Source organism: Triturus cristatus, chromosome 11, assembly GCF_964204655.1.
Source record: "Triturus cristatus chromosome 11, aTriCri1.1, whole genome shotgun sequence".
In the NCBI taxonomy this organism is placed as follows: Eukaryota; Metazoa; Chordata; class Amphibia; order Caudata; family Salamandridae; genus Triturus; species Triturus cristatus.
In genome coordinates, this window is record NC_140594.1 from 1,150,056,838 (window position 1) to 1,150,082,375 (window position 25,538).

At 48.4% G+C, this 25,538-nt stretch overlaps 1 protein-coding gene across 1 annotated transcript in view; it reads right to left on the reverse strand.

The window, feature by feature from the left end:
* LOC146788619 (uncharacterized) overlaps positions 1-25,538 on the reverse strand; it is a 1,185,638-nt gene that overhangs the window by 32,431 nt on the left and 1,127,669 nt on the right. The window contains exons 63-64 of the mRNA XM_085635786.1: positions 22,205-22,377; positions 13,626-13,782 (exon numbers count right to left, since the gene is read on the reverse strand). Of these exons, the coding sequence (XP_085491912.1) occupies positions 13,626-13,782; positions 22,205-22,377 (330 nt within the window). The remainder of the gene's footprint in view (positions 1-13,625; positions 13,783-22,204; positions 22,378-25,538) is intronic.

Genomic DNA, 25,538 nt, shown 5'->3' on the forward strand with positions numbered 1-25,538 from the left:
AGCTTCCTACACTTATGGATCAGTGGTCGGGTCTACAACTTTGCTTTTGCTGATACCACTTGGTTAATAAGTGACTACACAAGTAAATCCAAAAATTGCCTTTAGTTAAAAGTATACTTCAAATTAACTCTTAGGACTTTGGTTAAGTCCCTGAAGTTTGAAACTTTATACGATTTAAAAACTTACTATAGTTAGAACTAAGAAAACTTGTGTTAGGATTTTTTAGCTACAACAAGGTCCCAACTTTAGTAGAATAATTAATACAGCAGGGGATGTGGCTAATTAGCTCTACCTTACCCCTTAACTACAGCTAACTTTCAAGTAATTAGGGACCCTCCGCAAAGGGCATACAATTAAAACTGTCTCAAACCCAACCACTGTAACGCTTCAGAAGCTGTTGGCAGAGTATGAGCTGGCCCAATCTATGGATGAGGCTACCGACCCTGAAAACCAGGGTAGAGTGATTGAGGAAGATGACCTAAATATGCCTCAACTCAAAGCAGAGGACACTGTACCGCTACTCCAAAACTGACCCAATGTGCCATGGGCACCTGCCTCTAGCGAGGACCGCTCAGGTCGCTATAGGTACACTGAAAAACTCTCCAAATACCCCTGGAGAACACGATACTGGCCATAGAATGGAAAAAGGCAGATTTGGGTTTAGGACCCATGAATTATGGGAGCAAAATAATACCTAGGGACAGAGAGGAAACCTTTGACCCTAAAATCCCTAGAAGGATTGTTTCAAAGTATACAGAAGGTGATGACATGACAAAATGGTTCACAGCATTCGAGCCTGTAGTGCAAGGAAGGTCGGCCAGAAGCATTGGGGCCCTCTACTTTGGGAACTGTTCTCTGGTAAGTGCAGGGAAAGACTCCTCCCACTGACAGGAACAGAAGCTGAGTGCTATGACCACATGACGGGTACCCTGATTGAGGTGTTTGGACTCACTACTGAACAACACAGGATCAAATTCAGGGAGACTCAGAAAACCCTGAGTCATTCCTGGGATGATTTTGCAGACTTTTCAGTCTGTGAGTATAACAAATGCTTAGCACTACTCTCTGATAAGTCTAACTGCTCGCCCACACTACCACAAAATAATATTATCTGCTTTAGCTTCTGTTAACCAACTGGGGTTTCACTGGATGCTCTGCACAGTGTACTTCATTTTAGTATACTATATAGAGAGCCAGTGTCCTACAACTGGCTTCCAAGATGAAAGCAACCGCATCTGGAGGAAGGTGTTCAGCTGTCACTGCTCAATCTCCAAGCATGAAGGTGGAGATTGCAAAGGCCTGGGAGCTGAACCCTACCCTGCTGCTGCAACAACAGATCCTCCCAGAGGAGCAGCCTGATCAGAGGATAGATACTCAAGCCCAGAAGTCCTGGATACCAAACTCTCCATGCCAATTCTGGGGCAACTAGGATGAGTTGGGCCAAGTCAGTCCTGTTTTTCTTGAGACCTCAGAACAGGAGTGGTATTGGTGGAAAGGCATTCAGGAGTCCTGAGTTCCACTTGAGGAGAGATGCATTGGTAGCTCCAAAGTGCAGAAGTGCTGATATTGTGCATTGTCAGTGATGGGGTACAGATAGAACCAAAGATCTCCCTATTCCCAGAGGAAACTTTGCGTTACCTCTGGGTGTAACTGAAACTCATTATCCACTAGATACTGATGGCTGGGCTCGCCCACCTTGGCATTCAAAGATCCTGCCAGGTTGTTCACCATCAGGAAAATTCCTTGGTGGTTCAGTAATTTCTAGAGGAGAAGGGTCTTCTGGCAGAGGGTCTGTGACCTCACCCTACACTGCTTGCTGCAGTTCCACATGGCAGTGGTGTTGTCCGAGAGCATTTGTACCAGCCTCCCCTTAATGGAGGCTGATCAGAGGATAGATACTCAATCCCAGAAGTTCTGGATACCAAACTCTCCATGCCCAATCTGGGGCAACTAGGATGAGTTGGGCCAAGTCAGTCCTGTTTTTCTTGAGACCTCCGAACAGGAGTGGTATTTGTGGAAAGGCATTCAGGAATCCTGAGTTCCACTCGAGGAGAGATGCATTGGAAGCTCCAAAGTGCAGAAGTGTTGACATTGTGCACTGTCAGTGGTGGGGTACAGATAGAGCCAAAGTTCTCCCTATTCCCAGAGGAAACCTTGTGTTACTTTTGGGTGTAACTGAAACTCATGATCCGCTAGATACTGATGGCTGGGTTTGCCTAACCTGGCATTCAAAGATCCTGCTAGGTCGTTCACCATCAGGAAAATTCCTTAGTGGTTCAGTAATTTCTAGAGAAGCAAGGCCTTCTGGCAGAGGATCTGTGACCTCACCCTACACTGCTTTCTCCAGTACCACATGGCAGTGGTGTTGTCCGTGAGCACTTGTACCAGCCTCCCCTTGATGGATGGAAGAAAGAATTTCAACTCCCGGGGAATGTCGCGTAGCTCCAGAAGGTTTATATGGAGCCAGGACTCTGCCAGGCCAGAGGTCTCTGATCTCGACTACTCTCAGATGGCCATCCCAACCCAAGGCAATGCACTGATCACCAATGACAGCTCTTGGTGGGGAAGGGAGAGGGGTCTGCCGCGTACTCAATCAGGTTGCAGTTCTTTTTGCAGTCTACTCTAAAATCTGATTGTAGTTTGAGAGCCCCCCCCCCCCCCCTTACGCTGGGACCACTGAGACTTCAGATGCCACTGCAGAGCCCGCATATGCCGCCTGGCATGGACTACCAGCAGGATGCAGGAAGCCATCAGTACCAGCTGCCTCAGAGTTGACCTCACTGAAATCAGGTCAAAGGCATAAAGATCGGGCTTTTAGCCTGAATATAATGGAGGAAAGGTACGAAACAGAACCATGTCTAGAATGGCTCCAATGAAGGGGAGTATCTGAGAGGGAGTTAGGTGACACTTTGGTACGCTGACAGTGAACCCCAAAGATGATAGGAGGTTCACTATAGTATGGGGGAGGATGCTGACAGCATGGGGGTGAGCCCGCTTTCAACAGCCTGTCGTTGCGGCAGGGAAAGACTGGCACTCCTAACTTCCGAAGGTGCCCTGCCACCACTGCCATCCCTTTCGTGAACACCTGAGGGATACCGATGAGACCAAAAAGGAGCACAGCAAACTGAATATGCTCCCGTCCCACAACTAAATGCAGGTAGGCCATATGGCCCTGCAGGACTGTTGTATGGAAATAGGCATCCAGGATGTCCAATGCCACAATCTAGTCTCCAGGGTCAAGGGTTGATAAGACCAAGGCCAGTGTGAGCATTTTGAATTCTTCTTTCCAGAGGAAGGCATTCAGAGGGCGCAGGGCTAAAATGGGGCAAGGCCTCTGTCATTCTTGGGCACAAGAAAGCAGTGTGAACAACAATCACATCCAGCTTCTGGTGTACGCATACTCCTTATAGCCCCTGTTGGAAACGGGTAGCGTGGTGCAGAGCGGGCGGGCCAAACTCCGGAGGAAATGTGCAAAGCATCCACTCAGTACACACAGGCAACACACAAGGCACACTACAAAAAGAGACACCACACCAGTTTAGGTAAAAATAACTTTTGTATTGTCAAAACCACAAGGTATCAATAGCAATCTCTACACTGCGCCAACTGGCGCTCGGTTAAAATGTACAGGGGGGGAATTATGTACAGGGCAGGGCCAATCGGGCCCCTGCTGGAATCATGGCGACTTAGAAAACAATGAAAATAAGTCCATCAGCCTCAAACCTGCAAGGAAATCATCAGGGCATAACATTAAGCAATAATCCGGAACACCTGTAATAAAAATAGCATGGCATTCCTCTATGCATCACCAATATGAGTGACTCCTGAGCCTGAGGCCGAAATTAGGGTAGGCAGTGCATCAACACATTAAACCCTGGCATCTAAAACTAGCACTGCACAGAGCAAAACAATAGCGCTTCCCATAGAGCCTTTTAACATAGCGCTGCACATAGCAAGGCGATAGCGCTTTAAAACAGGCATATACACATAGCGCTGCACATAGCAAGGCATTAGCACTTTGAACCATGGCATTCGACATAGCGCTGCACATAGCAACTCAAAAGCACTTTAAATGTGGCATTTGACATAGCGATGCACATAGCACGGCAATAGCGCTTTAAAACATAGCCTTTAACACGGCGCTGCACATAGCATTGCAATAGCGCGTTAAAACAGTGCATTTACCATAGCGCTGCACATAGCAAGGGAACAGCGCTTTAAAATATGGCATATCAACATAGCGCTTAAACGGGGCCTGTAAATATGGCGTTGCACGTAGCATAACATGAGGCCCAAAATCAAAGCTCTAACCCTGGCATTTAATTATAGTCCTCAGCATTTCAGTAGGTCAGGGCATCCAAGGGGGGCCTTAAGCATGTCCCCTCCTTACAGTCACCATCTGGGCAGTCGGTATGAGGTCCAATTCATGCCTCCTCCCGGGGGTTCACTTAGCCCGTCTGCAGGTAAGCCGGCCCTCCGGGGCTTTAAGCAAGTACTCCAACCCGTTGCAGCTGCCCGCTGTCAGGTGGGGCAGCTGTGCAGGGAACCAATGCAGCACTCCCACTAAGCTCCTGGCACCAGGGGCGGGCACCGGCAATGTACCCCGTTGCCCCCTCCTCCACCACCAGTCCCACACGGAGCCCCTCACTCACCAGACACAGACGGGGTCGATCCTGACGTCTTCACCCGGGCGGTGGGGGCAGGCGCCGACCCTGCGCCTCGGGCCCCTAACCTTCCGCCTCTCTGCTACGAACGAGGGGCTCTCTTCCCACAGGCAGCTTGTAAATAGCGCTCTCTTTCTGCAGGCAGCTTGTAAATAGCGCTCTCTTTCTGTAGGCAGCTTGTAAATAGCGCTCTCTTTCTGCAGGCAGTTTGTAAATAGCGCTCTCTTTCTGCAGGCAGCTTGTAAATAGCGCTCTCTGGTTCCTGCCCCTTGGTTGAGGGTTTCTTGAGGGGGGGGGGAGTTGCGTTGGTGGCTGAGGCGGACTAATTAGTCTCTGCCTGTCATCCCTGGGTTCTCCTCTCGCCGGGCCAGACCAGTGGGTAGTTCAGGATCCCTCACTCACTTAAAAGGCAGCACCTAAGCCCTGTCACTTTCAGAGGCATAGGTCCCTGACTAAACCCTACCGCCTAAAACTCCTGCGTAGGATTCTCCAGGTCTGCGTTGCCCCAACTATAGCTTTTCCTCACCCTGGGGACAGTAGAGGGGGGTAGTTAGGCTCAGGGCCCAGCACACAGGTCCATGTGGCGGTAACGCCTGGCAGCAGGTCCCCTCTCTCCCTGGTCCACCCTCTGACTGAGCACATGGCAACCCAGCTCCGCCCTTTATGCGCCCCTCACCCCACCTTCCAGACAGTGCCAGAAGCTTCTAGAAGCGTCTGGGGAAACTGGGTCTAACTGGCCTAGGGGGAGGGGTAGAGCACCCTGGGTGCCAGGCTTCCCTCCAAAAGCTGGGGTTGCTGGGAAATAACCACTAGACTGTTAACCCAGCTCAGTCAAACGGCGCAACCACACAGCTTTGGCATCCATTTTAAATTACATTTTTAAAATGGGGAAACTCAGTCTGCACACATTCAATCTTTCCATTTACACATTTAGTTTCCCAGAAAAGCGAAAAATTTCTGGGAAAAAGGGCCAAGTCCAACAGCCCCTTTGACCAAAAGGGTTTGCACTTCCTACCAGAATATGGATAGATGTGTCTCCATCAGTCGCTGGGTAGATGGTGGAAGGTATGGTGGTAAGAAAATGAAAGGTAGGGCATATAACTGCTGAACCGTTTGCAGGAGCCACCTATCTGATTGTGAGAAATTAGGTTGTTGGCTGAGGGAGGAATGAGCCCTTCTGAAGCAACAGCCACAATCCATGCAGGAAGAACCAGAAAAAGTCATTAAATTAACCTGTGCTTAACCCTCTGGTAGTTTGGCAAAAAAGCAGCCGGTTCAACTTAAAGATAATGTGCAAAGTATTTATGCAGCACTTAAAGGGTAATAAAGTGAAAACACAACACAAGAAAAATCCCACACAAATTTAGAAACAATAGAGTAAAATGTTATAAAATTATTTGCTACCAAAATGACAAAAATTCAGTCAGGAGAACCTGAGTTCTGATTTCCTAGTTTAAAGTGAAAATTTGCGACTAAAAGATGACTGCAGACATCTAGGCGCGTGAGACTGGGCAAAGTCAAAAGTTATGGTGAACATGATGGAGTGTATTTTGGATACACAAAGTGGATCAGGCCCGGTCTGCGCTTAACTTCAGACTTAGAAGATATTTTGAAGAAAAATGACTGAGAAGGTAAAGCTCAGCGGGGAAATGTAGCCAGCAGTCTCCAAGGAGAGGGCGCCCCATTGAGGAGCCGCTGGATGAATTTACAAGTGAAGATTTCTACATTAAGACTTATGGGCCAATTTATATATGGACGGACGGCCCATAATTCTGGCAGGGGGACGGAGTGAATTAATCCATCCCCCTCGTGGAGGGACTGCCTAGCACATTTATAAATGGCTACCAAGCAGGAGGTTATATTCACTGCATTGGCAAGACCCGCCGTCACGGCAGTTCCTGCCAGTGCATTTTGTTGTTTGGAGCAGTGCTGTGGCATGCTGACAGACATAAAAAAATGGCTATATATATCCGCTTAGCCTGATTGGGCGGACCTACATGTGGCCATTTCTCTGATTTACTTTTACTTAAAAGCTTTTTTTTGTTACATTTGTTTTTATCTTTCATAGATGTCCATATCAATGTACAATGTATATTCATTGACATACCCCAGCCACTCAGGGTGGTTCACACATATTTGATTACATTGTAATATGCTTTCTACTGAAGGGTAAATATGACTGGCGAACACATTGACAATATATGACCATTTCACATATATGTTAACCAAATTCCAGTTGAGTTTTAAATTAAGGTAGGGCAACCAATGTCATAATGATATTACATGTTCAACGGCGAGCATTTTTATTTGATTTACATTGATTATTTGTTTTAACTTTACGCATTTTTTGCAGATGTTTATACCAATGTACACTGTATATTCATTGGCATATTCATTTTGTTACAGATATATACCCAATAGAGATCACTTAATTATGGTGCTGACTGTATAGGCATTTGATTTCAGCCATTTCTTTGAGTTTACGGCCCCAATGTTATCACATGAGCTTATGAAGGTAACATACTCTGTTCACTTTTCCAACATGGCAGCAAAATCAGATGCCCGTTAGAGATGGATCATCAATGTTTCTGACACAACACACACAGTGAGCCATATCGTAAAAACACAGCGTTAGTCATTTTTGAAGATGAAAGACCCTGACTTGTGCATACATACATTGTTGCTTTAAAATCACCAAAATATGTGAATATGAGGCACAGCGGCACCCAATGTTTACCTTGTTCACTGCAACACTCGTATACACATGGGCTCACACTTGTTGCACTTTAACGTAACATAGCATGTGCTACCGATGCTCACATATCCTGGGTTGGTTCATAACTGAATGCGTTTTGCTCACAGTGCACATGCAAATAATTTTCACATAATGCACAGACAGCTCAATATCATCATAATTCTTTTTGTCATCTTGCTATCTGATTTGAGCAAGGGGAGGGTTCATGCGAGGGAGGTGGGTTAATATCAGTGAGGATTTATGTGGGAAGCTTCTTTGATTGATAATTTTCACACAAACATCTGATTTTGAAGAAATGGCTCAAATGTTTCTTTTTGTTAATTCTAGTTACCCCTGACGAAGGGCCTAGGGCCCGAAATGCATTGGGTGAATCCATGAGACCACTGTGTTTTAATTGGTTCATACACACCTGTCGCTGATGTAGAGTTTGAGTTTGAGTTTAAAAGTATTTGTAGAGCGCACTTTCACCAGCGGTTTCATGGCGCTGTTTACAGACAGGTCTCCAGAGTAAAAAGCAGCAGAGGTAAGAAGGGAACAGAAATATAGCAGGAGGTTTTAGAAAGATTTAGAGAATAGATGGGCTTTGAGCTTTTTCCGGAATTGGGGATAGATAGTTAGGGATCTGAGCTCTAAAGGAAGAGAATTCCATAGAGCTGGGGCAAGGGTCGCAAATTTCGATCCTCCCCACTTCTTCCTCCGGAAGCGGGGGACTGTCAGTAGGAATAGCGAGGATGAGCGTAATTACCTGGTAGGAACATAGGGAGCGATTTCAGTTGAAACAAAGGCCGATGCCGCGCCCAGTCGAGATTGAAAAATGATGGAAGCAAGTTTAAACTGGACGCGTTCACGGACAGGAAGCCAGTGTAAGGATTTAAGTAGGGGCGTTACATGGTGGGATTTAGGAAGGTTGAACACCAACCGTGCCGCCTGGTTCTGGATCAGTTGCAGACGCCTTAAACTATAAGCAGGAATACCTGCATACAGGGCGTTGCCATAATCCAGGCGGGAAATTACCATAGCCAGGATGATCAGTTTTAAGGCATCAAAGGAAAAGAAACGAGATACCTTACGAATGGTCCGTAGTGACAGAAAGGAAGAAGATACCACAGAACTAACCTGGGAGTGAAGGGTGAGCTGAGAGTTAAGTTTGATGCCTAAGGTTTTGACTGAGGTAGAAGGAACCGGGGGAGAGCCTAGGGAAGGGGGCCAAAACAGTGAAGACCAAGGACTGGAGGAACCACCTGTCAACACCAGCTCGGTCTTATCCGGGTTGAGTTTCAAGTCCAGTCCTGGATAAAAATCATAATGGTCTGGAAATTTAAGATAGAGGCAGAGGAAGAAGATAGGTTAAAGACGAGTTGGAGGTCATCCGCATAGTTAAATACGCTTACCTCCATTTGCTGCAGTGAAAAGATAAGGGGGGCGATATAGAGGTTGAACAAAAGAGGTGAGAGGGAGGAACCTTGGGGAACCCCGCACTGGACTTTCCGGAGGTCTGCAGAAAAATCGCCTAGTCGGACAGCCTGGGTGCGGTCCCTCAGGAAGGAGGACAGCCACACCAGGGCTGTACCCCCGATCCCCGCCGCCCTGACACGGGAAAGCAAGATAGTGTGGTCTACCGTGTCAAAGGCGGCAGAGAGATCGAGGAGAACCAGAGCCTGAGCCTGGTTGGTATCCATTCCCTCCCTGAGGTTATCCAGGACCGAGAGTACTACGGACTCCGTAGAGTGAGCGGGGCGGAAGCCTGCTTGGCGAGGAGCCAGAACCCCACACTCCTCCACAAAGGTGCTCAAAGAACTGGTAACGTGGCGTTCGAGCACTTTGGCCGAGAATGGTAGGAGTGAGATGGGGCGATAATTGGCGAGGACCGAAGGGTCAGCGCCAGGCTTTTTTAAGATGGGTACAATAACAGCTGTTTTCAGTGAGCTGGCTACAACCCCTTGGGAGAGAGAAGTGTTAAGAAAGTGAAGAAAAGGGTCTGGACAGGTTGTATAAATGTGACGAAGGAAGTGCGCGGGGCAGGCGTCCAATGGCGATCCTGATTTGACAACGGGAATTATCGAAGTCAAGGATTCCTTAGTCAGCGGGGGAAGAGCGTTGAGTTGACCCTTGGATGGAGGACACTGAGGGTCAACAAAAGTGAGGGGGGGTGAGGGAATATTGGTTTTGATGATGGCAATTTTTTCAATAAAGAAGTTGTTGAGGGAAAGACAGAGGTCCAGGGAAGGGGAGGGCTTAAGAGATGTCCTATCAGAAAAAGCTAGTTTGTGGACAATCGAGAAAATTTCCCTAGGTTGATTCTCTGCTGCTAGGATCTTTTAGGAGAAATAGGCCGTTTTGGCAGCCAGGATAGCGTTCTTATATTGAGCTAAGATGGCAGTGAACTCGGATCTAAGTAAGGGGCAATAGTTCCTCCTCCAGGCACGCTCGGCTCGGCGTACCGCAAGTTTAGTAGTCTTAAGATCCTTGTTGAACCACAGGTTGGCGTCTTTTTACCGTTTTGAGGTCACCCGCTTCAGTGGGGCAATGGAATCGCAGCCTGAGGAGAGCCAGTGTTCGATGGCAGTGGCCTGAGAGAGGTTAGATAGGCCTTGCAGAGTGGGGTAGGAAGAGGTCAGCAGGGTGGATAAATGCTCCGGTTCCACTCGGTTCCATGAGCGGACCCAGACATTCTTAAGGAGCGGGGGCTTAACAATGGGATTGATGTGAAGGGTAAATGAGATCAGACAATGGTCAGACCAGGTGCAGGGTGAAATGGACAGGGAATCCACCGGACAATTCAGGGACCAGATCTGGTCTAAGATGTGTCCTTTAACGTGGGTGGGTAGGTGAACATGTGGGACAAAATTAAGAGAGAGAAGGGTGTCTGAAAACTCTTTCGAGGAGGGACATTCTGCTGGGTCTGATGGCCAGAAATTAAAATCTCCCAAAATCAGGATGGAGGAGTTATTGACCGTAAGGGTGGCCAGTACCTCTTGAAAGTCGGGGAGAAACTGCAAGGGTGACTGCGGAGGACGATAAGTGAGAACACAGGTGAGAGGAGGAGAGGTAGATGTAGTACGGATAACGAGGTGTTCGGTAGTGGCGATTTCTGGCACAGAGAGTAGTTGGAAGGGGAGGTCAGCCCGGGTAATGACTGCTACGCCGCCCCCAGCTCGACCGTCAGCGCGGTCTGCTCGTAGAGCATAGTAAGGGGCAGGGAGGGTGGCCAGTAAAACAGGGAGGGAGTCATCACTAAACCAAGTCTCAGTTAGGAAGAGGAGATCCGGTGCGTGAAGGTCCAGCAGTACCGATAGTTCGTGTGAGTGGGCCACTGCTGACCGGGTTTTAAGATAATAGGCAGAGAGGGTCCTAGATGCGACAGGGCTAGCATCTGTACTGGGAAGATGGAGGGGGATAGGGGGGGGAAGAGGACGGGAAGACGGGGAGGCCGGGGACAAATCAAGTGAGGATATGAGATAGCGAGTAAGGGCAGGCAGACGCGACGTGCCGTGGAGACTACGAAGCTGGGAGGAAGTGTAGGTGATGAATTGGGCAGGGCGACCTGCCCCTGGCCCCGGTCGGTCGCGGACGGGCGCAGACGGGCTTGCCTTAAGTGCGCCTTCGGCGCGCAGACGGCGCGCCCGCTGCGCTCGTCCGCTGCGCTTCCGGTTGGTACACATGATTTATGCTGAGAGGGGTGATTGGATGGGCGTGGCCTAGGAAGGGGCCTGGCCTCTCTCGTGTCGGCGATGGCGTCAGGGGAAGTGTTTGTGGGAGGCTACGTGGCAGCGTTAGGATCCGCTGTGCGTGCCTGTCCCGTAGGTGCGAATGCTCTGAAGTGGCCTTGCTGGAAGGTGAGTGGAATTTGAAGTTTTAAAAGTACAAAGTTATTCGTGACAATCAGCAATCAACAATTTAATATACGCAGAGTGCGCGAGTAAAAGCTCCCGGCTTCCGCCTCAGGAGAAATGACTGTCTGACGGTCGCTTGTTATCAGCGTATTTATGCTCGGCAGCGATGGGCGTGGCCTAGGAAGGGGCCTGGCCTCTCTCGTGTCGGCGATGGCGTCAGGGGAAGTGTTTGTGGGAGGCTACGTGGCAGCGTTAGGATCCGCTGTGCGTGCCTGTCCCGTAGGAGCGAATGCTCTGAAGTGGCCTTGCTGGAAGGAGAGTGGAATTTGAAGTTTTAAAAGTACAAAGTTATTCGTGACAATCAGCAATCAACAATTTAAAATACGCAGAGTGCGCGAGTAAAAGCTCCCGGCTTCCGCCTCAGGAGAAATGACTGTCTGGATGTAAGCCTGGATGGGCGCGCAGAGGACATTTGAATATGTGAAATAAAAGAACTATGCTGGAATCAAATTCATGAAGTACAGTCGAAATAAGATTTTGAAGAAATTATTGGTTTAAACTAGGACAAAATTTGGTATAACAGAAGATGATTTGTTTAAAGAGAGGAAATATCCTGACACAATAGTAGTGCGACGGACAGGCGCGCACTTCACACACCCTCATGTTCGATATTTACCTATATATTTACCTATATTTACCGATATTTACCTATATATTTACCTATATTTACCTATATTTCGCACATAGGTATCCAGTAGAATAATATCAACACATTAAGTCTTTCAAGGAAAGGAGTGCACTCTTTTCTATTACTTTTGCATTGCAACAACTTTCTAATAGTGCCATTTTCAGAACTGTGACTTGAAATGTAATTTACCATTATAGAGGATTTTAAATTACAATTCCTTAGACATCAAACATGGCATTTAAAGTTGCTTCAAAACAAAAGTTATCCCTTTTAAAATGTAATGAAATAACCCAATACTATCCTACGGGAGAAGTAGGCCTCCAAGTATTGAAGAAGTGAAAAGTGAATTTGTGAGCTGGTCGCTACTAGAACATAAACTTAAAACTACAAGTCTAGCATTTTAAAAACAATGCACCCTGCCCTATTGGTTGTTTAGGGCCTACCCAAGGGGTGGCTCATAAGTATTACAAAGGGATTTTCAGGTTTGTTAAAAGGTTTATTTTACTAAGTCGAATTGGCAGTTTGAAACTGCACACAGGATTCAATGGCAGGTCAGAGGCATGTTTTAAGGTGCTACTTAAGTGGGTGGCACAATAAGTGATGCAGGCCCACTAGTAGCATATAATATACCAGCCCTGGGTATATGGCATACCACTTTACTAGAGAATGATATGTACCAATCAGGTGAAAGCCAATTTTACCATGTTTTAGAGAGTGAGCACAAGAGGATTACTGATGGTTAATCAGCTTGATGTCACGTTGTGTTTCCTTTAAGAATGCTAGACACTTTAGTATTACCAGGTGAAGATGTAGGCTATGATTCATAACTCTCCTCCGTGCAATCTGCAGTAGAGAGCGATTCCCCTGTAATTTCAGACAGCAGACTCTCAGGGCAGGGTCCTTGGCACATGGAGCTGCACTACAGGAGAGCTCCTAGAAGCTGCTATGTTTATGAATGTAGTGTCAGCCCCGACCTCTGCTCTAGGCTACCGTATATGTTTTTCTATCTAATAGGACTATCATGCCACTGGCTTAGCAGACAGGTTCAGGGAGTTTAATCTTTCCAGAAGTATTACCACATGCTGTTGGCTGTTCAGTATATTATTCCATTTTCTATGGGATGTTTATATTGCAATGTATATGGGATTATTTTACAGCCCAAAAGTGCTCTAAATCATCATACATTAAGGGCATGATTATGATCTTGGTGGATGGGTCACTCTGTCAGAACGGTGACGGTTAACCCGTCTGCCAAAATATAAATCTCACAAGATATAATGGGATTTGTATTTCAGCAGATGGGATATCCGTCACCATTGTGATGGAGTAACCCGTCCGCCTAGATCGTAATCAGGCAATACATTTTTTACCTCACAGTGGCAATTTATACACAAAACAATCATTTGTGTTTCGTTTATACACAGTAGCATGCTTATTTACTGTTTTACTGCGTACTCAAAATGTAAGCAAGACCAAAGGGGTTTGAATACGCTTGTCTCATGTCTATTCATTCCAAGATGACTTCTCACATATGGTCAAGTAAGTGGCACAGATCAGTTGGGAGATGGATCATGTATGTCTCACGTCTAAAAGGTGGAGTTCACAGAACTTTTAAGTGTTCTTGCCTATCAAGATAAGGACTTTAGGCCACAGAGTGTGTCTACTTTATAAATGCATTTACTCACGTGCAGACAGGACCCGTCTGAGTCAGGTTGCAGGTGGCGTTATTCTTACAATAATCTGTGCACTTGGATTCACACATAAAGGTGTTGGGATTCAGTGTATACATACTGTCTGGAAACCCAGCACATCCAAAGTATGTCAGCAGCACGTCCTTGTTCGCTGTAAAATGTAGAGATATTTATTAGACACATTTTCAACATACAAAAGGGTTAATTTCCAAATCCTAAAAATGTGTAAACGTCATGCTAATACAGTATTGATTAGCTTCATCAATGTAATTGGTTGCTGAAAGAGGTGAGATGCAGAAATTCCTTTAGGAAATGGCCTGGAATCTCTCAAGAAAAATAAATCTCATAGGCAGAAGCCTTTAAATGACACACTTGCCAGTGATCTGAGCCCTTGGTTGACATCACCACAGGGTGAGACATATTTAAGTGCATGATGAACAAGTTACTTACCTTCGGTAACGATGTATCTGTAAGAAACATTAGTTAGTTAGATTCCTCACCTTAGAATATCCCCAGGCGTCAGACTGGATCCGGAAGATTTTTCATCAGCAATACCCCTTGCGCGTCGCTAGGCGTCGTCTGCGGCTCCGCGTCCGGCGTCGTGCGCCGGAATGACGTCGTCGGAGTACTTAGACGCCGCCCTCGCGCGCTGACGTCAGTTCTTGTACATAGCCTTCCGCGCCAGGAACGCAGAGCCATGCAAAGACCGACACTGGTGCCAAAAATAAAATCTAGGGGCCTGAAAAGGATAACCTTAACCCTAGATGTCAGTTCGCAGAACGGGGAGGATGGGTGGGTCGGTGAGGAATCTAACTAACTAATGTTTCTTACAGATACATCGTTACCGAAGGTAAGTAACTTGTTCATCTGAAAGAAACACGTTAGTTAGATTCCTCACCTTAGAATAGATACCCAAGCAATACCAACCCCGGTGGTGGGTCTGCGAACCAAGATCACACCAGAAAGTCCTGGAGGACAGAACGGCCAAAGAAGCCATCCCTCCGGACTTGGCTGTCAAGGCAATAATGCCTGGCAAATGTGTGTAGCGAAGCCCACGTCGCCGCCTGACAGATGTCCTGCAAAGGGACTCCCCGTCCCAAAGCAGTAGTAGCTGCTGTGGCCCGAGTAGAATGGGCGCGCAGCCCAACAGGAGGGTCCTTTTTTGCCAAAGAGTAACAAATTTTGATGCACAAAACGACCCACCGAGAGATGGTCCGTTTGTGCACAGCTTTCCCCTTCTTAGCACCCACGTATCCAACGAAAAGTTGGTCGTCCACCCGGAACTGCTTTGTGCGGTCCAAATAAAAAGAGAGCGCACGTTTTGGGTCCAGACGGTGGAGCCTCTCTTCCTCTTTGGAAGGATGCGGAGGCGGAAAGAAGGTGGGCAAGGTGACAGACTGGCAAGATGAAATGGAGTCACTACTTTCGGAAGAAAGGAGGGACGAGGCCGAAGGACAACCTTGTCCGGATGAACAGACAGAAAAGGAGGCTTTGAAGATAAAGCCTGGAGCTCACTCACCCGTCTAGCCGAGGTGATGGCTACCAGAAAAGCAGTCTTAAGAGTCAGAAGACGAAGAGGACAATTGTGAAGAGGCTCGAAGGGAGCGCACATCAGGAATGTCAAGACCAGATTCAAGTCCCACTGAGGCATTACAAAAGGGACAGGAGGGAACGTGTGAGTAATGCCTTTTAGAAAGCGTGTAACCACAGGGGACTTGAAAAGAGAAGGCTGATCAGGAAGCCGCAAGAAGGCAGAGATGGCAGCAAGATAACCTTTCAGGGTGCCCAGGGCAGAGCCCTGCCGGGCCAAAGAAAGAAGAAAGAGGAGAACCTCAGAAAGAGGGGCGGAAAGGGGATCCACAGCCTTTGCTGTGCACCATGCCACAAATTTGTTCCACCGGCAGGAGTATACCGTCTTTGTGGAGGGACGCCTGGCTGCCAGAATGATATCACAGACTTCAGGAGGCAAGTCAAATGGCATCAACTGCCGCCGCTCAATCTCCACGCATGGAGGTGGAGGCTGGACAGGTTCGGGTGGAGGACCGTCCCCTGCTGCTGCGACAGAAGATCCTCCCGAAGGGGCAGACGTATCGGGGGATCGGTCAACATACTGAGTAGCTCGGGATACCAGTATCTTTGTGCCCAATCCGGAGCCACCAAGATGACTTGGGCCCGGTCGTGCCTGATCTTCTTCAGCACTCTGGGCAGAAGTGGTATAGGCGGAAAGGCGTACAACAGACCGCAACTCCACTCGTGACGAAAAGCGTCGCCGAGCGAGTGCCGCCTTGGAAATTCCAACGCGCAGAACTGCTGACATTGCGCGGTGGCGAATAGATCTAACCAAGGCTCTCCCCACTGCTGAAAGAGACCTTGCGCCACTTCGGAGTTCAGACGCCATTCGTGATCCATCATGCACCGGCGGCTGAGTTCATCCGCTCTGGCGTTCAGAGAGCCCGCCAGATGTTGAACCACTAGGGTGACGCTCTAGTGTTCCAGCCACGTCCAGAGGCGCAGAGCCTCCTGACAAAGGGTCCACGACCCCACCCCGCCCTGTTTGTTGCAATACCACATGGCGGTGGTGTTGTCCGTGAACACCTGCACGACACTGCCCCTGACAGAGGGAAGGAAGGCTTTCAGTGCAAGTCGGATCGCTCTCAACTCCAACAGGTTGATGTGGAGACGAGACTCCGCTGGAGACCAGAGGCCTCTGATCTCCGCCTCTCCCATATGGCCACCCCATCCCAGGAGGGACGCATCCGTCACTACGACATGCTCCGGTTGGGGAAGGGAGAGGCTCCTGCCCATGACCCAATCGCGGTCCGTGAGCCACCACTGCAACTGCTGTGCAGTGCCCTCCGAGATCAAGACATGGTCGGACAGGTTGCCGTGATGCTGGGCCCACTGAAACTTCAGGTCCCACTGCAGAGCCCGCATGCGCCGCCTGGCGTAATGCACTAGTAGGATGCAGGAGGCCATCAGCCCCAGAAGCCGCAACACTAGCCTGACCGAAACCCAGGATAGAGGCCCAGGATAGAGGCCGAAAGATAGGAATCAGGGCCTGTATATCCTGGACCCGCTGTTCCGGTGGATAGACCCGGAACTGCGCCGAATCGAGAACCGCTCCGATGAAGAGGAGCTTCTGAGAGGGACTCAGGTGTGACTTCGGCACGTTGATGGAAAACCCCAGCAAATGCAGGAGATCCGCCGTAGTCTGGAGGTGGGAGACGACTGTCTGGGGCGAGCCCGCCTTCAATAACCAGTCGTCGAGATAGGGGAAGACTGGAACCCCTGATCTGCGCAGATGAGCTGCGACCACCGCCATCACTTTCGTGAACACCCGAGGGGCACTGGTGAGGCCGAAGGGGTGCACGGTAAACTGAACGTGCTCTTGGCCCACCGTGAACCGCAGGTAACGCCGGTGGGCCGGCAGGACGGGGATGTGGAAATATGCGTCCTGCAAGTCCAACGCTACCATCCAGTCTCCGGGGTCTAGGGCAGCTAGAACCTGAGCCAAAGTCAACATCTTGAACCGTTCCTTCCGGAGGAAGGCATTGACGTTCCGAAGGTCCAAGATAGGGCGTAGGCCCCCTTTGCCCTTCTTGGGAACCAGAAAGTAGTGGGAATAACAACCACGACCTACTTCTGGACTCGGAACGCGCTCGACGGCCCCCTTGGCCAAGAGGGCGGAAACTTCCTCGTGGAGAAGATGCAAATGATCCCCCGAGATACGGTGGTGCTGCGGTGGCATGGCTGGAGGGGTCGTCTCGAAGGGGAGGGAGTAGCCCCTTCGGACGATTTGCAGCACCCACCTGTCCGATGTGATGGACCGCCAGTGGAGCAGGTGATGGCGAACTCTGCCGCCCACTGGCGTGGAATGGGCCTGAAAGCTCGGACTAGGAAGGCTTTGAGGCGGATGCTGCCGGGGTGGATGTGGGCTGACCTCGTCGTCCTCCAGATCCGCCTCGGCGGAAACCACGTCCGCGACCGCGCGCAGGTTGGTTCTGCGGCTGGTGGCTAGGCGCACGTGAGGAGGCACCCCTTCCTTGGCCACGAAAGGGGCGAAAAGCGGAAGATTGCGACCGCGGGGCCGAGAGGCCCAAGGACTTGGCCGTAGCCCGGGAGTCCTTAAACCGGTTCAGCGCACTGTCCGCCTTCTCGCCAAACAGGCGAGTGCCATCAAACGGCATGTCCATGAGAGTGTTCTGGACATCGCCGGAAAACGACGTGGACCGCAGCCAGGCGTGACGGCGAAGCGCCACTGAGGTGGAAATGGCCCTACCCAGCGAGTCCGTGGTGTCAAGCCCACAACGTATAGCATGTCGCGCGGCATCCCTCCCATCGGCCAGAGCCTGGGTAAGTCGTGTCTGGACCTCCTCCGGACACAGGGGCAGCGCGTCCTCCACCGCATCCCACAGAGAGTGGGAATAACGGTCCAAGAGACAAGCGGTGTTCAAAGACCGCAGGCCCAAACTAAGGGAAGAGAACAGTTTCTTGCCAAACTGCTCCAGTCTCTTGGAATCCCGGTCCGGCGGGGCGGTCGGGAAAGAGGATTGGGAGGTGGAGGCCTGGATAACCAGGCTCTCAGGGGTAGGGTGTTGGGACAGAAAACTGGGGTCGCCCGGAGCAGAGCAGTGGCGCCTGGCGACGTTCCTGTCCACAGGAGGAACTGTGGAGGGCTTGGACCAGGTTCCCTGTAGAACGTCAGTGAGGGCCTCATTGAATGGCAGCAGAGGCTCAGTGGAGCTTGCCGCAGACTGAAGCACCTCAGTGAGGACGTTCGTCCTCACAGCCACGGCAGGTAGCTCGAGCCCAATGGCTGCGGCCGCCTTGCGCAGCACCACGGAGAAAGCAGCACCCTCCTCCAAAGCCACAGGAGGAGAGATGAATCCAGTGTCTGGCGAAGTATCCAGACCACTGGCCTCCCCCAGTTCATCTGCCCAGTCCTGGGACAGTTGGGCCTGAGCGGCCATAGGATCCTCGGATCCCTCCCAGTAGTCCCCATCATCCGACTCCTGGTGTAGAGGAGCAAGTAACAGAGCCGGGCAGTAGACAAAATGTGTCTCTAGCGGCGTCGATCTCGGCGTCCATCGACGCCGGACCGGTGCCGAGCCCGGACCGGGACTGAACTGGGGCACGACGTCGAGCGGAGTCGACGTCGGCGTCGGGGGTGGAACCGGAGTCGACGCCGGTGGAGGAGTGACAAGGTTGACCGGCGTCGACGGGGACTCGAGAACGGGTCCCTCGGGCGCTTGCGGCGTCGAGGCCGGAGCCGTCAACGGCACCGGGGCCGGAGCCGCCGGCTGGCAAGGCAGCCCAGTCGGGTCCGCGGGGCCCGAAGGCGCACCAGCGGGCGCTGACGGCGGAGCCAGGTTCCTCATGGCCGAGAGGAAGGCACTGACTTCCGCCGGCGTCGCGTTAGTCCCAGGGACCGGAGGGTATGGGGACGGACGCGGCGCCTGCGGCTCCGCCGGAGCCGCGGGGGTGGAACCACCCTGACCCTCGACCGAGTCGCGCGACCGGCGAGGGGAGTCCGAAGAGCGATGTCGCCTCTTGGACTTCTTGGAATGCTTCGACTTACCCGAAGACTTGGATCCCGACGACCGATGGTGACGTCGGCTGCGGCTCCGCGACCGATCCTTGGACCTCCTCCTTGACCGGGATCGAGAAGCGCGCGGAGCCGAGTGGCGAATCTCGAGAAGCTTACGGGACCGCTCCCGTCTAGCCTTCGAGGTCAGGGCCTTGCAGTCCGAACACGACTCCGCGTCGTGATCGAGGCCCAAGCAGTAAAGACACCGGCGGTGATGGTCCGTAACCGACATCAGTCGGCTACAGTCCGTACAGGCTTTAAACCCAGGCATCCTACCGGCACCGGTGTCGAGACTCGATCAAAAAGGATCAAAAAAGTTAGTCAAAAATTGACTAAAGGGGTAGCTCTCCCGGATCTGCGCTTACTGGCGCGGAAAAAAGAAGAACTGACGTCAGCGCGCGAGGCCGGCGTCTAAGTACTCCGACTACGTCATTCCGGCGCACGACGCCGACGACGGACGCGGAGCCGCAGACGACGCCTAGCGACGCGCAAGGGGTATTGCTGACGAAAAATCTTCCGGATCCAGTCTGACGCCTGGGGATATTCTAAGGTGAGGAATCTAACTAACGTGTTTCTTTCAGATTTAAAGTTTGACGGCATTGGACAGTTCTCTAATTTCAGGAAAAGCTGACCATGCTCCTGCTGACGTCCCTCCTCTGCAGGAACAGGATGGGGGAGGAGGTTTATCCGGTGGAGTCAAAAGTTGTAGGATCTTTAAAAGCAGCCAAACTCTAAGTACCTCTGGCATTGTGAAATGCAGCAAGAAATTATAGAACATAAGTGCATTTTACATAGTCTACTATAAGTTTCAATAACTACATTTTGGCAAACAGTCACAAAGCCAAGCATTTTATCTTTTCTATAGTAAAATGTGATCTCAAAAGAACACACAGAATAGGTGCAGCATGGCCAGCGGAAGAGCAAGCTTCTCTCGCAAATATAAGTACAGCACACAAAATTTCCAGTACGAGAGAGACAGGCAAACATTCACCTCTCCCCCAGGTTGATCTAATGATTATGAACACATGAGGTCTTTTCACAAACTGCATTTTGTAGTACCTTTAGCAGTACTAACATTTTACTACTAAGGCATTACTGAATGCTACTCTCAAACCTGCAAGTGTAGAACTCCACCTCTACCTCCACTATCTTTTCTATAGGGATATCCTAACACATTTAAGTTTACTACTTAGACTCTCATTACATGTTTGTCATAATAGGGTGGGGTATCAATCACACAAAAATAAAGCATAATTATTATTCAATTTGAAAATATTTTTTTTAAATGTTTTTCATTTAAAGATTTTTTTATTCTAGGTTGGATTTTTAATTTAAACTTCCCAAAAATATTTTGTATTTAATTTAATATATTTAAATCAACTAAATATTTAATTCAACTTCGATAAAATAAATATATAACACTAATTTACATCAATATTTAACATAAAGTATCTTTTGTATTCTTTTCAAGTTAATCAACTTTTTATTTCTTTTCCTTATACTTTACCAAAGGAGCTATATTTAACTAAAAACAAATTATTTTTCAGAAGTGTAAGTTAAAACAGAACATCTTTGATCTGAAGTACATTTACTACCATTTTGGGTGCTATTTGGTTGCAATAACTTTAGAAGTGAAGTTTGTGAATAGCAAAGGTGTACTCTTTTGTGGATGAGTGCAGACCTCTCCATCAACCCATCCCAAAACCCCTCTCTACTCATCCCATAAGTCCTACCCTTCATCTAATAGTATTCCACATTTTCCAACCACTCCCATCTCTTCCTCCTACATGCACCATAAAAATGTGTAACTACATGTACGGAGACTCCACAGTCGGCTGGAGATTTCTGCACAGAAAAACGTAGGAGAGGCGGAGAAAGAACCTCCACACATACGTTTGTGAATATCATTTGGTTATACTATAAGTAGTCGTATTGTAGTAGTAGTAAACTCACTGGGAAAAGGCAGTTGGTGATCTCTACTTAATGCTGTTGTGATGAAATTGTATGACTTTAGTCTATCGAGAGAGGAAGCAGAGGATAAGGTAGGGGGTGCTGGGAGGAGGGGAAAACAAGAAGAGCACAGAGTAGAGATTGTATCTGGGGAGAGCAAGAAATGCATGCACGCCCACCGAGTGCTGAAAGTAAAAGAAAAAGGAGCATTGACAAAATTAGCAGTGGAAGTATACAAGAGGCTATGGTCCAGGTGAGGGACAAACACAAGGTGGACAAGGCAAGCCATCAAATAAAAAGCAAGCAAATGAGAGTGACGATATAGCCATCAAATGTTAAGCAGTGGGTGGGCTTTAAGCCCACTCTAAGATCTTAGAATGCTGGCAAAAGGCCCATTGCAACGAGCTAGCTTGTGCAGTCTGGTAGGCTCGAACTAAAAATACAGCGAGACCTGCAGGATGGATGTTCTCTGGTGCATGACTGCACCAGTCTTTATAGACCACAATCTCCCTGATCTTTGTGTATTTCATATATGGATTTAAAGGTGTGCTCAAAATGAGAACTCTTGCATACTATGTGGAGCGCAGCTGGACCCTGACAATGATAGTCACATCCAGATCAAAGTCTTGGTCATCTCAGGGGTTGGAGCAGCAGGGGAGATCTGGAGGAGTGGTTGGACAAGCACTCCAATGGGGCCTACTCTTGCAGAACAATAAGTAGGGGAGCCTTGGCACACTGAATTAGTGGCTGAGAACATCTCAAAAGAAGAAGATTTTTTTTATATTCTTTCTAATTGTGAGGTGACTGTGCTGACTCCTAATTTTGCCGGTGCAGGATGGCAGGGTGGTGTCACTCAGTTGGCACTCAAGTCCAAATAATGAACCAGTGCAAATGCAGGGGCAAAAGCTTGCACAACAAGCAAAATAATAAAAATGGGTTAACTGTTTTGTGCCCCACTGTCTCAATGTGCTGCTAATGGGCCAGATCACACGTACTACATCAGTGATAACATCTGAAACAAATAAAACCAACTTACTACAATTGCCGCTGGCGACATAGGTCAAGGAAATATTTGGTGTTACTGATCTTGCCCATGGCTTCATTTGTACCAACTCAGGAACTAGCTGTTGGTTCAGGAAATCAATTTCAACCAGTATTCCGGTGTAATTAAATTCAGAAGTCAAATTCATCTGTTTTTCAGAACTCTGACTACAAAAAATAAATTGTAAAAATTTTAAAACATGAAAATGGAAGGCGTGTATATATTTTATTGCACATGTGAGTTTTTAGGTAAACATTTTTTTTGATTGATCACTATATACATATTCAATCTAAGAATTAATAAAAACATTCAATTTTTTCTGAGATGTTTAAAAACGTTTTTGCAATGGTTGTGGAGAGTAACACCTTGGTATAGGACCTACCTGTCACTGTTTGTGCAGGAATGCAAACTTGACTTACTTACTTGCTTCTTAAGAAATGTTTTTAAAATATTGTTTCCCAGATCACCAACATAGAGCTGTTCATCCAGTCTAATGTGCTCTGTGAGGGCTAGTTAGCAGATGACCACCCGCATAGGATCCAAACTGTGTTGACCGCCCCTCCTCCTTAGTGGGTTGTAGTGGGGGATAAAAGGTTGGAATGGTGTTACACTGACCTAAGTGGAAGGGAGTAACCACTTTTGGTAGGGAATCAACCCTGGTTCGCATCCCTAACTTGTCTGGAAAAAAGGTAGTGAAAGGAGCATGAAAACTCAGGGCTTGCAGCTCACTCACTCTTTTGGCAGGAAACATAGCGACCAAAACTATGTTCACATCCGTAAAAGACAACTAAAAAGGGCCTCAAATGGCCTGCCCATTCGAAAAGGTAGAACTAAATTAAGGTCTGAATGGTACACAGCAAAGGGAGTTGAAGGATACAGACTAGTCAATCCCTTTAAAAAATGCACAAAAATTGGAGATTTAAAAAGGAGCGGCTGGTCAGGCAGTCAGATGAATGAAGGTAACATCGCTAAATTCTCATGGCAGTACCTACAGCAGAACTCCTGTGTGCCTGGGACAGTGCACATTGAAGAACCTGAGATAATTTAGCTTGCAAGGAATCAACCCTGTTGTCCGCGCACCACATATCCAACCGACTTGGTGGAAGTGCGGCGTGCTGAAAGGATGATGTCCGCCACCTCCTGTGTACGCTGAAAAGAGTTTTGATGCCCCCGCTCAATCTGTAGGCATGTAGGTGGAGGCTCTAAACACTGGGGTGCAGTACAATCCCCTCTGATTGGGGAGGAGGTCCGGTCTGAATGGCAGTCTGAGCAAGAGACATAGAGAGAAGCGCCGAAGGTCTGCATACCACACCTTTCTTAGCCAATCAGGTGCAATGATAATGTCTTGGGCCCGATCTTGGTCGATCTTTCTCAGAACCCAAGATATTAAGGGTATGGGTGGAAAAGCATAGTGCTTCCATCAACGGATACTGGAAGGGAAAGAACTGCTGGTATTGAAGATTCTCCGATGAGGCAAACCAATCTGCCAGAGGAGTGCTGCATAGGTAAAGATGTCCTGGACTATCTCCGGTAGAAGACACCACTCGTGATTGGCAAGATCACACTGGCTTAGGCAGTCGGCCCTAACATTAAGAAACCCCGGTAGGTGTGTGCCAATCAGCCACATACCTTGGCGGAGAGCCCAAGACCACAGTCTTCATGATTCTAGGTAAAGGAGCGAGACCCTACTCCCCCTTGCTTGCTGCCATACCACATCACTGTCAGGTTGTCCACCAAGATCTGTATGGACCGACCTTGAATCGAAACGAGGAAGGCATTAAGTGCCAGCCAGACCTGTTCTTCTGTAGACCAGAGGCCTCTGATCTCCTGATCCTCCAGATGGACTCCACATCCTAGGTTCGAGGCATCCATCACTAACATAGCCATGGCTGGAGGGAGACTGAAGGCTATCTCACACGTCAAGATTATCTCGTTCCCCCAACAACCCACTCCTGCCAGAGCACTGGGGGAGTCTGACAGGTCTCCACCATACTAAAACCATTGCCGGCCGTGGCACCACAGCAGGGTCCGCAATGGCCAATGTGTGTGCTTGACTAGGAGAATACATAAAGCCAGCAGGCCTATACATCTTAGGACCCTCAGAACTGGGACTTGCGTAACTTGCTGGAATGATGGGACCAACTTCTTACGTTATTGATCGTCTGAGTGGGGAGGAATGGTGCTGAGAAGGGTGGTGTCCAGTACTTACCCTATAAACTGAAATTGCTTAGAGGATTTCAGGTGAGATTTGGGCTCGTTGATGGAAAATCCCAGGTCAAACAGCAGAGACGCTGTTGACTACAGATGGCACAAAAACACCTCTGGTGAACCAGCTTTAATTAGCCAGTCGTTCAGGTACAAAAAGATGTCCAACCTCCTGAGATAGGGGGTAATCAGTCAGTCAGTCAGTCAGTCAGTCAAAAAGTCTTTATTCGGTTTAAGTGCAAACCATAAAAGCATACTACAATAAATAGACTTAAAAGTACAAATTTCATTTTAAGTAATCACTACAGCTAAAAAACACATTGACAGAATTTAAGCAGAGCAACGTGTCCAGTTTAAAACATTAAAAAGGGTACAGTTCATTTCCTCAAGGAGCGAATTACAGCAGATAAAAAATTCGCAATGTTAAAAGTTTCCCAAACATCATTTAACATCTGAAGGTAAAGAAGAGCAGGTCTCACCTGGACAAAGCATTTGTTTCTTAATATAGGGAGTAAAAAGCGTTTCCTTTTATCAATAAAGTGCTCACAAAAGAAGAAAAAATGTGTCATATCCTGTGGGGAGAAATTGTCACAAGAGCAAGGGCCAAGGTCAGCAGCCCTTTTCCAACCTTTCTTGTCTCCAAACAGGAGATGTAATTGATTTAATCTGAATCTAGTCAGAAGGAAACGGTGATTTACATTTGTGACATATCCTAAATATGGTTCCATGGATGGTGTTGTTTTACAGAGCTGGTGGACCCTAATGGTGCTCTTAACCAGCTCGCTCCCTTCCCTATCCATGGTAGATATGTGCATAAATGTTTCTTTACACCATTTAATGTCACCTTTTACCAGGGCCTCTGGAGACTGATATAATTCGGGTCTACCTAGCTTAATAGCCAGGTTCTGAATATATTTCAGCCAGGGTATACATGACCCATAATCTAGCAATGTGCAATCTTTCATAATTGTGTGATTCAGCTGTAGATCCGGGTTAAGCCAAATGCTAATCCATTTCAATAATGGGGCCAGGGCAATACTGTCTTCTAGAAAACCAATTCCGAGTTCCTGATGGACATTATAGTTAGCAGTTGAGATCGGGACTGAAAGGAGGTTTTTTAAGA